The sequence below is a fragment of the Heptranchias perlo genome, chromosome 1, assembly GCF_035084215.1.
Source record: "Heptranchias perlo isolate sHepPer1 chromosome 1, sHepPer1.hap1, whole genome shotgun sequence".
Lineage (NCBI taxonomy): Eukaryota > Metazoa > Chordata > Chondrichthyes > Hexanchiformes > Hexanchidae > Heptranchias > Heptranchias perlo.
Window position 1 is genome coordinate 2,935,771 of NC_090325.1, and position 17,240 is coordinate 2,953,010.

Consider the following 17,240-nt stretch of genomic DNA (forward strand, 5'->3'; position numbering starts at 1 on the left):
GATGCCTCTTTTTGAAAGTTGTTCTCTGTGTCTTTGTTTAGTTTGGTTATTTGCAGTTTTCTGATTACACGTTACTGTTTCAGTGATGGCTGGGGATGAAGCTGCTGCAGTGGAGAAGGCCCAATCTGAGGTCAGTGTCACTCGTTTGTTACAGCTGATAATTAGGAAAGTACCTCGCCATTGGCTTTAGAAAACACTATAAACCATATCTAATACTTTTAAGCGGCTGCAGCTGATCACTCTAAGCCTACAGTGCTCATGTCACAATTGTTGCACTTTCAGTGGGGACAACCCCTAGACTTGTCACTGGCAAAACATAACAAATAGCCCAGCCCACACTAAATGTACTATTCTTAACAGATGCATGCATGAGTGAGTTCACCAACACAACCACAAAAAAAGCATATGGGATCACTGGCTTTATTAATAGGCATAGAGTACAAAAGCAAGGAAGTTATGCTAAACCTTTTTGGTTAGGCCTCAGCTGGAGTATTGTGCTCAATTCTGGGCACCACACTTGAATGTCAAGGCCTTAGAGAGAGTGCAGAGGGGATTTACTAGAATGGTACCAGGGATGAGGGACTGGAGAAGCTAGGATTGTTCTTCTTAGAACAGAGAAGGTTAAGGGGAGATTTTATCGAGGTTTTATAAAATAATGACCGGTTTTGATAGAGTAAATAATGAGAAGCTGTTTCCAGTGGCAGATGGGTCAGTAACCAGAGGACACAGATTTAAGGTGATCGGCAAAAGAACCAGAGGCGACATGAAACATTTTTTTACGCAGCGAGTTGTAATCTGGAATGATCTGATTGAAAGGGTGGTGGAAGCAGATTCAATAGTAACTTTCAAAAGGGAATTAGATAAATACTTACAGGAAAAAAATTTACAGGGCTATGGGGAAAGAGCAGGGGAGTGGAACTAATTAGATAGCTCTTTCAAAGAGCCAGCATAAGCGCAATGGGCCGAATGGCCTCTTCCTGTACTGTACCATACTATGATATGAAAACAATTGCTGGAGCACCATCACCACAAGGAGTAGGTGCATCACTGCCTTTTTAGGGCAATACATGCAGCCTTGCTAGCATCACCACATCCTGAGAACAAAAAAAAACAATCCGTATGTCTATTACTCTTGATGTGGTACAGTTCTGCTTCCCTCTTCCCAGTTTTTAACATTTGTTGCCTAATATGTAAACCATTTGCCTGGATCAACCTGGATCAGTTCTCTGTGTAATCTTGCAACTTCAGTTCTCTATATAACAACTACTACTTGAATTTATATAGCGCCTTGATCATAGCAAAACTTCTGCGGGTGCTTCACAGGAGCGTTATCAGACAAAATTTGACTCCGAGCCACATAGAGATATTGGGGCAGGTGACCAACAGCTTGGTCAAAGAGATAAATTGTAAGGATTATCTTTAAAGGAGGAGAGAGATTTAAGGAGGGAATTCTAGAGCTTAGGGCCCAGATATCTGCAGGCATAGCCACCAATGGAAAGTCAAAGGAAATCGGGGATGCACAAAAGGCCAGAATTGGAGGAGCACAGAGTTCTCTGAGGGTTGTGAGGCTGGTGGAGGTTACAGAGATAGGATGGGCGAGGCCATGGGGGGATTTGAACACACGGATGAGAATTTTAAATTCGAGGCATTACTGGACCGGGAGCTAATGCAGGTCAGTGAGCACAGGATATAACAACTGAACCTGAGTATATTCTATCCTGTAACCCTTTATTTTGTATATATGTTACATGTCAACGCACGGCATAGCTTACTTCAAAATTTGCACTGTTCCCCACAACGTGCCATGTTAGGCTTGTTAAGTGAAAACCAGGCACTTTCCTACAGGATCAGACAGTAAAATTGGAGGCCTACAAGTGGTGCTGACAGCAGGCTGGTTGATGCCCAACCTCTGTCTGGCTAGATGCAGAACTGAGGGAGATTCGAAGAGGGGAATAAAATGCAAAAGAATTTTTTTTTTAAATGGGAGAACTGAAAATTTGAAAAACGCGAAGTTGGAAGCCTAGTTGACATCTGAAAGGGTGTGACCCTCGTCAGATCTCCCTGTGTAAAGTTGGGCACAAATGCTGATCAGTATGATGTGCATTTTCTCTTATTTTAAGCTATAACTTGTGTGGTATTTAGAAGAATATTCCGTTAACTTTAATGAGATAACCTGTGATTTCCCCAACCCTACCGTACCCTTGTTATAAGCTAGTTGGTTTCACGGTTTTTCTTTTTGCTTTGCAGAGTGTTGTCTTAAATGAAAAAGGCCGCGTTATTCGAATTAACAACCTTCCAGCTAAAGGTTACAAAGAGGATGACTTGAAAAGGCTAGCGAAGCCTTTTGGACAAGTGTTGAATGTGGTTATCACATTCTCCAGAAACCAGGTGAGTGTTGCTTTGTGATTGGTAAGTGGCACACTGCGCGTGCTGCTTTTATTGGGGTTCGTAACATCGTTCAGGCAGTTTTTATTTTTTTCCTCGCCCATTCCTTGTCACAACCTTTCTTGTCTGTCTTTATTTAATCAATACTGCTATGGCCAGTGCTCTTATTTTGCCCTTGTTCCTCCTACATGTTCTGCCTCCTCCCTTTGTCCCCATTTGGTTCCTGTAATTTAACTGACCAGATAAAGATTGCCTGCTGTCAGAAAATAATTAATAAATCAGCATTACCAGATCCTTCTGCTTAAAATTGAATGTCAGTGATGAGGGTGCTACTGTCCTATTGCAAGAATTATGTACATCCTATTCTGAGGGATGAAAGGAAGATAAGTGAGACAAGCACTGAGCTGCACAGACAAGTTCTTTTTGTATACTGGGGCCTCGGCTTTTCACCTTGTATATTAATAACTTGGATGAAGGAATGGAGAGTCGTACATCCAAGTTTGCAGATGACACTAAATTAGGAGCCTCAGTAAGTTGTGTAGATGGGAGCAGGAAGTTACAAAGGGACATAGACAGACTAATTGGAGGGACAAAACTGTGGCAGATATATTGGCCTTGGAGAGGTTACAGCGAGATTCACCAAAATGATACCGGGGCTGAAAGGGTTAAACGACGAGGACAGGTTGCATAAACTTGCATAACTTGGCTTGTATTCCCTTGATTATAGATGATTAAAATGATAAATTGATTCGTTTGGGTAGATATAGAAAGCAATTATAGATACATGGGAGCAATTTGAAGGGGTGAGTTAAGAGTATTACACAAGAAGCATATCACACAACACAAGTGAACTGGTGAGGTTTTTTTTCCTGCAGTGCCAATACATTAAGCCTGATGTATAAAACATTTTAGGGTTTCACTGTTACCTTTTCTGTTACATTATACCATCAATTTCCCCCTCCTTAAACCGTTTTATTTCAATTATAAGGCATACCTCGAAATGGCCTGTACAAAAGCTGCAGCGAAAATGGTGGAGTTTTACAGCCTTTCTACAATCAAGCTTAAAGGAAATGCAATCAGTATGGAAATACTGCATCAGTACGTGGATCTGAGTGACATGGTAAGGGAAACCAAAAGCAGTGTGAAGGTGTTTGAGCCAGTGAGAAACTGATTCCTGGTCTGTTGGATCAAATATCTGGGGTGATTTACGGTTCAAAACAATTTGAAGTTGGCGATTCAGAGCTCTTTAATAATGTTCCAAGTGGACAATGAAACTATTGATGTAATTTATTGACCTTCATGAAGATTTTGACAAAGTGTCAGCAAGCAAGACTTTTAATAATTAAACTTTTTTTAAAAAAAACATGATCCTGAGTAGAACGTGGGTCTGGATAAAAGGTTGTTTTTCTTTTTAAAAAATGAGAAGTGAAGTAAGTATAATGTCAAACTGTGGTGAGATGCTGAGGGGAGCCCCATATGGGTCAGTACTCAGACCTGCATGTCCAAGGCAGTTATAATCTTTAAGATTTACAGATCGCATTAAGAGAACAGTAGAGACTGGATGCGGTTAAAAGATTTACAGAAGGATTGGATCAGTTAAGCATTTGGGCCAAGAAATGACATTACTTTGTATTTAGCAATAAATTTAGTGCACATCAGCTGAAAAATATTGCGATATGAATATATAATGAATAGAATAGTAATTCCACGGAGATGGACAGAGACTTAAACCTTTCAGTATATAGTCAGCATGAAAAAGCAGATAGAATGTTGGGTGATATACCCAGAACAGCAGAGTACAAGTCTACAGAGAACATGCTCAGACCAAATGTTGGGAGTGTTGTGTTCAGTTCTGGTCTCCGTCCAACAAAAAGGATGGAGATGTGTTGGCAAGGGTGAAAGAGTAACGGGAATGATCTCTAGTGTAAAGGGAACAACCAGAGTAATCTACAGTTTTGGCGGGAAAAACCCCATAATCTGGTTGTCAAAACGCTGATTTAAAAATCCGGGAATCCCAGTCAATATACTTGAAGAGTATAGAGATTGCCGGAGTAGAGTTAAGAGAGAAATCAGGAGGGCAAAAAGAGGACATTAGATTGCTTTGGCAGATAAGGCAAAGGAGAATCCAAAGAGCTTCTACAAGTACATAAAGGGCAAAAGAGTAACTAGGGAGAGAGTAGGGCCTCTTAAGGATCAACAAGGTCATCTATGTGCGGAACCACAAGAGATGGGTGAGATCCTAAATGAATATTTCACATCAGTATTTACGGTTGAGAAAGGCATGGATGTTAGGGAACTTGGGGAAATAAATAGTGATGTCTTGAGGAGTGTACATATTACAGAGAGGGAGGTGCTGGAAGTCTTAACGCGCATCAAGGTAGATAAATCTCCGGGACCTGATGAAATGTATCCCAGGACGTTTAGGGAGGAAATTGCGGGTCCCCTAGCAGAGATATTTGAATCATCGACAGCTACAGGTGAGGTGCCTGAAGATTGGAGGGTAGCAAATGTTGTGCCTTTGTTTAAGAAGGGCGGCAGGGAAAAGCCTGGGAACTACAGACCGGTGAGCCTGACATCTGTAGTGGGTAAGTTGTTAGAGGGTATTCTGAGAGACAGGATCTACGGGCATTTGGAGAGGCAGGGACTGATTGGGAACAGTCAGCATGGTTTTGTGAGTGGAAAATTATCTCACGAATTTGATTGAGTTTTTTGAAGGAGTAACCAAGAAGATAGATGAGGGCTGTGCAGTAGACATGGTCTACATGGACTTTAGCAAAGCCTTTGACAAGGTACCACATGGTAGGTTGTTACATAAGGTTAAATCTCACGGGATCCAAGGTGAGGTAGCCAATTGGATGCAAAATTGGATTGACGACAGAAGACAGAGGCTGGTTGTAGAGGGTTGTTTTTCAAACTGGAGGCCTGTGACCAGTGGTGTGCCTCAGGGATCGGTGCTGGGTCCACTGTTATTTGTTATTTATATTAATGATTTGGATGAGAATTTAGGAGGCATGGTTAGTAAGTTTGCAGATGACACCAAGATTGGTGGCATTGTGGACAGTGAAGAAGGTTATCTAGGATTGCAACGGGATCTTGATAAATTGGGCCAGTGGGCCGATGAATGGCAGATGGAGTTTAATTTAGATAAATGTGAGGTGATGCATTTTGGTAGATCGAATCGGGCCAGGACCTACTCCATTAATGGTAGGGCGTTGGGGAGAGTTATAGAACAAAGAGATCGAGGAGTACAGGTTCATAGCTCCTTGAAAGTGGAGTCACAGGTGGATAGGGTGGTGAAGAAGGCATTCAGCATGCTTGGTTTCATTGGTCAGAACATTGAATACAGGAGTTGGGATGTCTTGTTGAAGTTGTACAAGACATTAGTAAGGCCACACTTGGAATACTGTGTACAGTTCTGGTCACCCTATTATAGAAAGGATATTATTAAACTAGAAAGAGTACAGAAAAGATTTACTAGGATGCTACCGGAACTTGATGGTTTGACTTATAGGGAGAGGTTGGATAGACTGAGACTTTGTTCCCTGGAGAGTAGGAGGTTGAGGGGTGATCTTATAGAAGTCTATAAAATAATGAGGGGCATAGATAAGGTAGATAGTCAAAATCTTTCCCCAAAGGTAGGAGAGTCTATAACGAGGGGACATCGATTTAAGGTGAGAGGGGAGAGATACAAAAGGGTCCAGAGGGGCAATTTTTCACTCAAAGGGTGGTGAGTGTCTGGAACGAGCTGCCAGAGGCAGTAGTAGAGGTGGGTACAATTTTGTCTTTTAAAAAGCATTTGGACAGTTACATGGGTAAGATGGGTATATAGGGATATGGGCCAAGTGCAGGCAACTGGGACTAGCTTAGTGGTATAAACTGGGCGACATGGACATGTTGGGCCGAAGGGCCTGTTTCCATGTTGTAAACTTCTATGATTCTAATAATGGAATGTGATTTATTCAGTCAGCATAAATCGGTGGCCCTTGCTATGAGGAACGATTAGAGAAGCTCCAGCATTCCAGGTTAGAGGGAGGAGGAGCTGAAGTTGGGTGGGGGAAGGGGGATGGTGTCATTCAGGTGTGTCAAATACTAAATGGTCTAGATTAGATAGATCCAGAATATTAGTTCTAAGGAGTCATACAGGCTAGAAGGAGTGGAGGACATGCAGTTTAAATCAGTGCAGAGGACGTTTAAATAAGATTAGCCAGTTCTTTCCTCAAAGGATTATACATTTTTGGATGAATCGCAGGCAGGGTAGTGGTGATGGGAGTGGTCAAAATGGTTGCTAGGGTGGGAGATTCATGCATTGATGGAGCTATACCCGTAGCAAGAGTTGGCATGGGTGACATTGGTGTACGCCAGGCCGGTAGCGAATCGGCAGCTCATTTTACACTCTGCCCGGTTTTCTTTTCCACTGAAGTCAATGGAAAAGAAAATGGTGTGTGGTGTGAAAAGGGGCTGCCGATTCGCTATGAGACTACTTGATGCTACTCTCTTAGACCAATTTCACCTCTGACACCTTTAGGAGAGGGAAAGGAAATTATAAACTGTAGATATTTTCATGACCAAGAAAACCGTTAAATGAACACAGCAAACATCTTTACCAGGCTTGGGGTTGTATCTATTACAACCCCAGTGACTGCAATTTGATCAGGGTTACTAATACTCAATTCTTATCTTTTTCTGTCTTCTCCAGGAGGTTATATTTAAGGACATGATTGAAGAATCTGGGTTTAAACCAGATGTAAGTATCATGCTGCTTCATATATTTTCAGGAGGGGGGGACTGACAATTCAGGGGAGCATTCCCTTAATTTGGTGGGTGTGTGGGAGATTGTAAATTGATTTTCTGGTTCACAGCGAGTGAGAAATCACAAGGACAGCAGTGGGTGTGCTGCAGTTGGCCTTGGCAGGCCACAGGCAAAGGAGAGGGAGATGAATCAGCCAGATTCTGCTCCTGACTGCTATTCAGCAATCATGCCTGGAAAATGAGGATGGGATTGGGATTGGCTGTGATATCCTCAACAGACGAATGGTCTGCCAGCAGTCACTGCTTGGACTCGCACGTGTCGAGTGGCCAGAAGGGTGGGAAACTGTATGCTTGAGTTCATAGGCAGCGAAACCTCATGCCCTTCATTGTTTTAAATTCCTGATACAAGCTGTATTGCGACTGCACAGTGTTGCTCATCGCCTCTTTATTGTCTACCTCGTTTTATTTCCTTGGTCTCCTCGTTCTCTTCACGTAGGACGGGTGCACTATATATGACCATTTAGTTCACATAAGCAATCTACCTGAGGACGGCTATACAGAAGTTGACATCCTGTGTGTTGCTTTTCGATTCGGACGGGTGAAGGATTCCATGTTCCTGAAGCCACATAACAAGGTAAACACCTCCGAGGCTGCACTGCGCTCTGTGCTTTCGTCGCTCTTATTCTTCTCCTTGGAGGTTGGGGAAGTTAGAAGGGCCTCTTGGGGCTGTGCTGGCCATAAGATGACACATGCCTGGCAATGCCAAATGCTTATTGATGAGTTGATCTGCTGTGGCAGGCTGACTGATCCAATACCTGGGTCAGGAAGGTCTGCAGTACCCTAGGGTGCTGTTGATTGACCTGCCAGTCTGGCTTATTGCCAGGACTTGGTCACTGGAGCTGCGGCTCTTACCAGTTATGTTCTGTGCTGGGAGGCTGCGTAATTTTTGCCCCTGTGCGTTCATATGGGGCCCACTCGAGACTTGGCTATTGCCAACCTGAGCTAAGTGAAGCTTACCCCTCAGGAAGAGCATGTGCACTCCATATCAGGCAATGACAGCACTACCTGTGAGGATTTGAGAGTAGTGGGGTTTGTGTGACGGTGAGTTTGTGTCAGACTTTGTACCAAGATTGAATGGAAGCAGTGAGACTTGATTTGTTGCAAACTGAGCACCAGCCAAGTAGCTAGGTTACATAGGAGGTTATTCCCCTCGGTGTAGTTTTGAGGATGGGTTTTTGGGTTGCAGTGGGCTCCTGTTACATTGTGATGATTGAATACCACGAGGTGAAATGTCCTGCAATCTGACATGCAGCCTCGTTAATGACCATCGTTAAAGGCAGTGCAGCCATGCCTGTTTCATTATCATTTGAACTGATTTTAAGTTTGTTTATAGAGTTAGTTAGAGTTCGTATCTTAGAGTACTACTTAGATAGATCCATCCAATTCTGTGACTGCAAGAAAATTATCTGAGCTCCCCTGATGACTCAGTTGTTAAGGATGCCGCACAGTGCTGGATTGCGCCATACGGATGAGGAGTCCCAAGTTTGTGCTATGGTGACGGATCACAGCCACTGTTAGTCAGGTTGCTAAGATTAGCCTCCGTACATCTGACCCAAGGAGGGGACAGTCAGCTGGGGTTCCTGCTCTTTTTATTTTTTGATGGGATGTGGGCGTCGCTGGCAAGACCAGAGTTTATTGCCCATCCCGAATTGCCCTTGAGAAGGTGGTGGTGAGCCGCCTTCTTGAACCGCTGCAGTCCGTGTGGTGAAGGTTCTCCGACAGTGCTGTCAGGTAGGGAGTTCCAGGATTTTGATCCAGCGATGATGAAGGAACGGCGATATATTTCCAAGTCGGGATGGTGTGTGACTTGGAGGGGAACGTGCAGGTGGTGTTCCCATGTGCCTGCTGTCCTTGTCCTTCTAGGTGGTAGAGGTCGCGGGTTTGGGAGGTGCTGTCGAAGAAGCCTTGGCGAGTTGCTGCAGTGCATCCTGTGGATGGTACACACTGCAGCCACTGTGCGCCGGTGGTGAGGGGAGTGAATGTTTAGGGTGGTGGATGGGGTGCCAATCGAGCGGGCTGCTTTCTCTTGGATGGTGTTGAGTTTCTTGTGTTGGAGCTGCACTCATCCAGGCAAGTGGAGAGTATTCCATCACACTCCTGACTTGTGCCTTGTAGATGTCGGAAAGGCTTTGGGGAATCAGGAGGTGAGTCACTCGCTGGAAAATACCCAGCCTCTGACCTGCTCTTGTAGCCACAGTATTTATGTGGCTGGTCCAGTTAAGTTTCTGGTCAATGGTGACCCCCAGGATGTTGATAGTGGGAGATTCAGCGATGGTAATGCCGTCAAATGTCATGGGGAGGTGGTTAGACACTTTGTTGTTGGAGATGGTCGTTGCCTGGCACTTGTCTGACCCCTGCTGGGAATTATGCTTGTGTCGCCATGGTTGGGGCCAATTGTCATGCTTTCAGTTCAGACTGATTTATTAAGGATAGTGTATGAGCAGTGAGGGTCCCATGGAGCTGTACTGCAGTGCGAATTGATACTTTGGGCTTAAGGAAAACATAAGTTGGATAAAATCTGAATTGTTTCTGGTCAGAATTGGAACTAGGAGTAACTCCTGACTTTTATATGCTGTCGGTCGACACGGTTTAACCCTGATTTGTGTTGTGATTGCTGCAGGTCCTTCTACAGTTGGAGAGTGGGAATGCTGCCACGTCCATGTGCAACTTTTTCAGAGAAATTCCTCATGACTTTCATGGAAAAACGCTGGAATTCTCTTTGTCACCTAATGCAGGAATACAGCCAGAGGTAAGTGATCGGAGGGGTTTACCACATCTGGGTAATAAAGAAATAGACATGGCTGCTTGATGTTTTTTTTTCAGGAGAGGTAGGAACAATAACTTAATGTAAAGTATAGGGGATTGACAGGTTAGTGGCAGCCTGTGATAGAATAAATCACACACAGACTCTGGATGGAGTGGGCTTGATGGGCTGAATGTCCTTTTCTCGCCCTAGACTTTTAACTCCTAAGTGTGTGTTTGTATGTGTGTGGTTGTGTGAGAAGCTGCTATTCCAGGTAGACATGATGGAGATTCAAAGTGACTGTTCAAGTCATTCTGCGTGTGCATATGTCAGGTGTACTCAGTTACCAAAGAGCACATCCTGTGAAAACTGTACCAAAGCTAAAGCCTGCCTATGGTTAGTACCATGTATAGTGATTGCCTGTAATCTGTTGAACTGTGCATTTTTTTTAAAAACGCTGTAGCACTTATTAGGCAACCATCTGACGATGTTGCATTTTGTTTTTGACAAGGTAAATGTGGATTTACTGCTGACATGAGGCGTCAGTTGAGTAGCCCAGGTGGGTGATGGTCTCTGGGGAAGAATGTGTCTCTGAATGTGATTCTTGAGGAAATGTCAAATCCTTAAGAGTCAAGAGATTATTCCTCCTCCTTCCCCAAAAACGGGGATTGGGCAGGTTGTAAACTAGACTCTTCCCTTATTAGCCTGTGAAGGCTGACCTCTTGATCCTGCTGTAAGTATAGTTTTCCATTTCTATACCATTTCGGTCACAGCCTGTAAGACGTCTCTGACGCGTTTAATCTTTTATCTTCGTTACAGCTTGACTTCACCAGTGACAGTCCAACTGGGTTTCGCTTTGATTCTCCTCCAGCTCCGCAGCTCCGGTTGAACAATCCTCAAAGAAATCCTCCACAGGGTCCAAATTCACAGCCGAGTTTAGAACCTAGCTCAGGGGACGGAAAGCAGTCAGTCAGCAAGGAGCCAAATCCCTGGTGGGGACGCTCTAGACATTCAATGCAATTCATGCCACTTCCCCGTGCTAAGCCAATCCCTCAGACTGTGTCAGCGGTTTCGGAGAAGTCCACGTTTGAGACTATACTGTCCGGCACAAGGGCAAAATGGTCATCTGAACTCCTTCACTGGGCCGGTGGGCCCCTGAAGGGTTCCCTCGATGACAGGAATTGCTGGAAACCCATGATCTATCGCGAGACGCCACTGGAATGCCACATTCTCTTACCCTTGGCGTTCCGTCTTCCACTGAGCCTGGAACACCAGAACCGTCTCCGATTTCATGTCGGCATTCCTAATGTTCCCGCTGTTGTTGCTCCTGAGGTCGACCAGCCGATATTTAAGCTGCTCGTCTCAAAGGGCGTGGTCTCCACCAAACAGGAGCTTGACAAGATGTTAGGGGTGATAGAAGCAACCCGGTCCATTCAGTCGAGGGTGACTGAAAGTGTAAGCCCTCTCATTTTAGCCGCCCAGAAGTTTGAGCTGGATAAGCTGAAGGGTGATCTCGACTCCCTCTCTCCTGACCAGCTGAAGGAGAAGTTGCTCTCCACCATCACTGCATGTCGTCTGGCGGTAGTTTTAGCTGGGCAGACCCACACTTTCCTTTCCGAGTTGAGGTCTGATAGGCTGTTACGGGCAACTGGCATGGAAAAAATTGCTCCCAGTCCTTTGGATTTTCCCAACCTGTCCACCGCAGACTTGTTAGGACCTCATTTTCTGGATGATCTGACCTGCCGCGTGCTGGCAGCGAGGCAAAAGCAACATGAGCCGGCAGCCGCGAAGGAGTTGTGTTCGTTTATGAAAATGCCACAGAAAAGAAAACCTCCACCCAAAGGTGCATGGGCCCGATTTCCGACCCGTGGTAAGCTGCCCCATTCTTCTCTTCAAGCTAAAGGTACTAAAGATTTAGCTTGTGTAGTTCCTGACTTAGGCACTTTGTGTTCCTTATGTTTCTCTCTTCCCACTCCGTTCACAAAAGAAACACCTCCAGACAGGTGGGCAAATCTCATTTCACACGGGGAGAGAACTGACCGTTAATGGAAGAGGTAATTCTCTGTGGTAAGCACAATCACTAACAGGTACTTACCTATGGGCTCCTGGCTTGATATTTTCAAATACAAGATTCACGCTAGCATCTTTACTCCCAAGAATAGATACCACAAGATGGGTGTTCGTAGGGTTCCTTGGGGGCACCACTCCAGTTCAATGTAGAATTTTTAGAGGAAATAAATAATTTCTGGCCATGGGAGGGTAGTCTAACTTTAAGGGTAAGTACTTGTCAGTGATGGCACCTTGTAGAGTTAGCTTCTGTACTCTTCACCCTGGAGGGAAATGAATTTAATCTTATAAGCACCGAATTGGCTGTAGCTACAGTAGGGCTGTAGATTCTGATGATTGTTAAGTATATGTTTGGGTTTATTTTGGGAATTATGGGGAGCTGGAGCGGGCTTCATCTCCAGCCTTTTGCTGTCACTGCTTCATCAGCAGGGTGCCTGAAAACCAACAGCCTAAACTGGATCAGCGTCAGTTTCTCTGAAGACGGCCTTTATTCCTAAACTGCCATAGAAGAGCATATCCCTGTTTTGTAGGTCTGGGCCCTGGAATGTGGAATTCCAGTGGACAGGGACCTGTCATTGTTGCCAAACAAGACGCTCCTTAAAACCTGCCTCTTTCACCAAGCTTTTAGTCACCCGTCCTAATATCTCCTCCTTTGACCCGGTGTCAGCTTTTGTCTGATTACAGCCCAGTGACGCGCCTTAGGGTGTTTTCCTATGTTAATGGCGCTATAGAAACGCAAGTTGTCGTTGTGTTGACTTCCCAAAGATTGTTGGTATTCATTGACTGTGCATAGCCAATAAATCATTTACCAACGCTAAGCCCATGCCTCACTAAGTATCCATTAATTTCATCCCATATAATGGGTTGTAGAAGCTTACCCAAATGCCAGGCAAGGTTAACTGCCCTATAATTTCCTGGCTTATCCTTCTTCCTTCATTTGAATAGAGATGTAACATTGCCAGCTTCCAGTCCTTTATCGTAGTTCCCATCTCCAAACGTTTGTATAAAATTCTGGTTAGTGCTTCCACTATCCCATCCCCAACTCCCTTCACTATTCTGGGAAGGGTACCATCCAGATCTGGAGACCTCTATTTTCAGTTCTGTTAATTTTTTCTAATAGTTTCCTTTTAACCTTAAAAATGGAACCACGAAGGAGCCCCTTCTGCCCATAATGTCTGTGCCAGCCCTGTGCAGGATCAATCCAATATTTCTGTTGTCATTTCTACGTTTAAAAAAAAATTGATCCTAATGCCCTGTGCTCTCCCCATAGCCCTGTATCTTTCGCTGCTTCAAACATTTATCCAGTTTTCCCTTAAAAGGTGCAGTGATCTTTGCCTCAACCACTCCCTGTGGTAAACCATTCCATGCTCCAACAACCCTCTGTGTAAAGAAATTTCTCCAAACCCCTCTCCTCGCTCAGTGATTATTTTAAATCACTGACTTTCCAATCAGAGGAAATAGTCTGTCCCCATTCACCATCAAAACCCTTCGTAATTTTTTAAACCTCTATTAAATCTCCTCTTGGCCTTCTCTGCTCCGTTGTAAATAGTCCCAGTATCTCGAATGTGTCCTCATAACGATAGTTTCCCATCGCTGGCATCGTCCTGGTGAATCTACGCTGTACGCTCTCAATGGGTTTCATGTCCTTTCTATAACGGGGCTCCCAAAACTTCACCCAGTACTCTAACTGGGCCCTAGCATTGATTTATTCAAATTGATCATAACTTCTTCACTCTTGCACTCTATGCCCCTGTTTATAAAACACAAAATTATATTGGCCTTTTTTATGACTTCATCTACCTGCACTCACTTTCAGGGAATTCTGTATTTGAACCTCTAGATTGTCTGTTTACTCGCACACTTCAATTTCCCTTTCCATTAAACGTGTATGTTTCAATTTCTGTTGTGAATCTTTATCTCCAGTACTGGCTCTTCCAGATCCTCCTCTGGTAATCTACAGTCCCACTCTCAGCTTCCTCTATGAACAAAATAAAAACAGAAAATGCTGGAAATACTCAGCAAGTCAGGCAGAATCTGTGGAGAAAGAAACAGTTAACGTTTCAGGTTGAAGACCCTTCATCAGAACTGGAAGAAGTTAAAGATATCTCTTCGCAGATGCTGCCTGACTTAGATTCATAGAAAGGTTATAGCACAGAAGGAGGCCATTCGGCCCATTGAGTCCACGCCGGCTCTATGCAAGAACAATCCAGCTAGTCCTAGTCCCACTCCCCCGCCCTTTTTCCATAGACATGCAAATTTTCTCCTTTCAAGTACTTATCCAGTTCCCTTTTGAAGGCCGTGATTGAATCTGCCTCCACCACCCCCTTGGGCAGTGCATTCCAGATCCTAACCACTCGCTGTTATTTTTTTTTAAAATTTTCCTCGTGTCACCTTTTTGGTCCTTTTGCCAGTCACCTTAATTCTATGTCCTATGGTTCTTGACTCTTCTGCCAATGGGAACAATTTCTCTCTATATACTCTGTCTAGACCCTTCATGATTTTGAATACCTCGATCAAATCTCCTCACTACCACCTCTGTTCCAAAGAGAACAACCCCAGCTTCTCCAGTCTATTCACGTAGCTAAAGTCCCTCATACCTGGAATCATTCTACTAAATCTCTTCTGCACCCTCTCTAAAGCCTTCACATCTTTCCTAAAGTGCGGTGCCCAGAACTGGACACAATATTCCAGTTGTGGCCGAACCAATGTTTTATAAAGATTCATCATGACTTCCATACTTTTGTACTCTATGCCTCTATTTATAAAGCACAGGATCCCGAATGCTTTTTTAACCACTTTCTCAAACTGTCCTGCCACCTTCAGTGATTGGTGCACATATACCCCCAGATCACTCTGTTCCTGTACCCCTTTTAGAGTAGTGTCCTCTAGTTTATATTACCTCTCCTCGTTCTTCCAACCGAAATGTATCACTTCGCAATTTTCTGCATTAAATTTCATCTGCCACGTGTCCGCCCATGCCACCAGCCTGTCTATATCCTCTTGAAGTCTATCACTATCCTCCTCACTGTTTACCACCTTTCCAAGCTTTGTGTCATCTGCAAATTTTGAAATTGTGCCCTGTACACCCAAGTCCAAGTCATTAATATATATCAAGAAAAGCAGTGGTCCCAGCACCGACCCCTGGGGAACACCACTGTACATCTTCCTCCAGTCCGAAAAACAATCTTTCACCACTACTCTCTGTTTCCTGTCACTTAGCCAATTCTGTATCCTGCCACTGACCCCTCTATTCCATGGGCCGCAATCTTGATGATAAGCCTACCATGCGGCACTTTATCAAACGCCTTTTGAAAGTCCATATACGTCACATCAACTGCATTGCCCTCATCTACCCTCTCTGGTACCTCATCAAAAAACTCTTATCAGGTTAGTTAAACACGATTTGCCTTTAACAAATCCATGCTGGCTTTCCCCAATCAATCCGCCCTCGTCCAAGTGACTTAATTCTGTCCCTGATTATCATTTCTAAAAGTTTCCCCACCACTGAGGTTAAACTGACTGGCCTGTAGTTGCTGGGTTTATCCTTACACCCTTTTTTGAACAAGGGTGTAACACTTGCAATTCTCCAGTCCTCTGGCACCACCCCCGTATCTACGGATGTTTGGAAGATTATGGCCAGTACCTCTGCAATTTCCACCCTTCCTTCCCTCAGTAACCTAGGATGCATCCCATCCGGACCAGTTGACTTATCTACTTTAAGTAGAGCTAGCCTTTCTAGTACCTCTATCAATTTTTATCCCATCCAATATCTCAACCGTATCTCCCTTTACTGAGACTCTGGCAGCATCTTCCTTGGTAAAGGCAGGTGCAAAGTATTCATTTAGTACCTCAGCCATCCCCTCTGCCTCTGTGAGTAGATCTCCTTTACGGTCCTTAATCGGCCCCACCCCTCCTCATACTACCCGTTTACTGTTTACATGCCTGCAGAAGACTTCTGGATTCCCTTTTATGTTGGCTGCCAGTCTATTCTCATACTCTCCCTTTGCCCCTCATTTCCTTTTTCACTTCCCCTCTGAACTTTCTACATTCTGCCTGGTTCTCACTTGTATTATCAACCTGACATCTGTCATACGCCCCTTTTTTCCGTTTCATCTTGCTCTTTATCTCCTTTGTCATCCAGGGAGCTCTGGCTTTAGCTGCCCTACCTTTCCCCCACGTGGGAATGTGTCTAGGCTGTACCCAAACCATTTCCTCATTTAAAGGCCGCCCACTATTCAATTATAGTTTTGCCTACCAATCTCTGATTCCAATTTACCCGGGCCAGATATGTTCTCATCCCATTTAAATTGGCCCTCCTCCGATTGAGTATTTTTACTTTAGAGTGGTGCACGTCTTTTTTCCGTAGCTATTATAAACCTTATGATACTATGATCGCTGTTCCATAAATGTTCCCCTACTGATACTTGCTCCACTTGGCCCACCTCATTCCCTAGAACCAAGTCCATCAATGCCCCCTTCCTCGTTGGGCTGGAAACGTACTGGTTAAGAAAGTTATCCTAAACACATTTCAAAAATTCCTCCCCTTCTTTGCCCCTTATTATTATTATTATCCCAGTCTATATTAGGATAGTTGAAGTCCCCAGTTATGACTATACAGCTTTTGCACCCCTGTAATTTCCCTGCAAAATTGTTCCTCTATATCCTTCCCACTAGTTGGTGGCCTATAGAATACACCCAGCAGTGTAATACTTGCCGATTATTTCCAGCATTTTCTGTTTTTGTTTCAGCTTTCCAGCATCTGCAGTATTTTGCTTCCTCTGTAAACATGAAGGTGAATATTATTAAACATCTCTACTGTTCCCTCATTCAAGTGTAGGATGGACCTCTTCATCTCTCACTTGGAGACGAAGGGGGCCATTTTGTACTTAAACTATCTTTTTTTCTGATGTTTTCTTGCTTTTTCCTCTCATGTTGACTGCCAATCATCTTTGATACCTCCCTACAGCCAAGCCCAATCTTGCCCTCGCTCAACATCCCTCCACCACCACCCCCCATTTTTTTTCCCAATTGTAATATTACTACATTACTACCACAGCTCTAGCAGAGTCAACAAATTCACCACAGACCAGAGATACAATCCGTGACCTTTGTCTGTATGGCTTGAATGTTCACCACATTAGAGTGACCATTGGAGGAGTCCCTTAGCATTTACATCATCACAAGCAGATGTGTGATGTAGCACCGAATTTACTGTTTTTTTTTCTTCCCCTTCCCA

The 17,240-nt window shown here is 44.2% G+C and overlaps 1 protein-coding gene across 5 annotated transcripts in view; it reads left to right on the forward strand.

Annotated features, from left to right (window-relative positions):
- znf638 (zinc finger protein 638) overlaps window positions 1–17,240 on the forward strand; it is a 242,035-nt gene that overhangs the window by 177,242 nt on the left and 47,553 nt on the right. For 4 of the 5 annotated variants that reach the window (XM_067978417.1, XM_067978454.1, XM_067978485.1 and 1 more), the window contains exons 11-16: window positions 84–130; window positions 2,248–2,388; window positions 3,374–3,505; window positions 7,082–7,129; window positions 7,631–7,768; window positions 9,815–9,943. In XM_067978417.1, the coding sequence (XP_067834518.1) occupies window positions 84–130; window positions 2,248–2,388; window positions 3,374–3,505; window positions 7,082–7,129; window positions 7,631–7,768; window positions 9,815–9,943 (635 nt within the window). The remainder of the gene's footprint in view (window positions 1–83; window positions 131–2,247; window positions 2,389–3,373; window positions 3,506–7,081; window positions 7,130–7,630; window positions 7,769–9,814; window positions 9,944–17,240) is intronic. The other variant, XM_067978525.1, reaches the window with a different exon arrangement.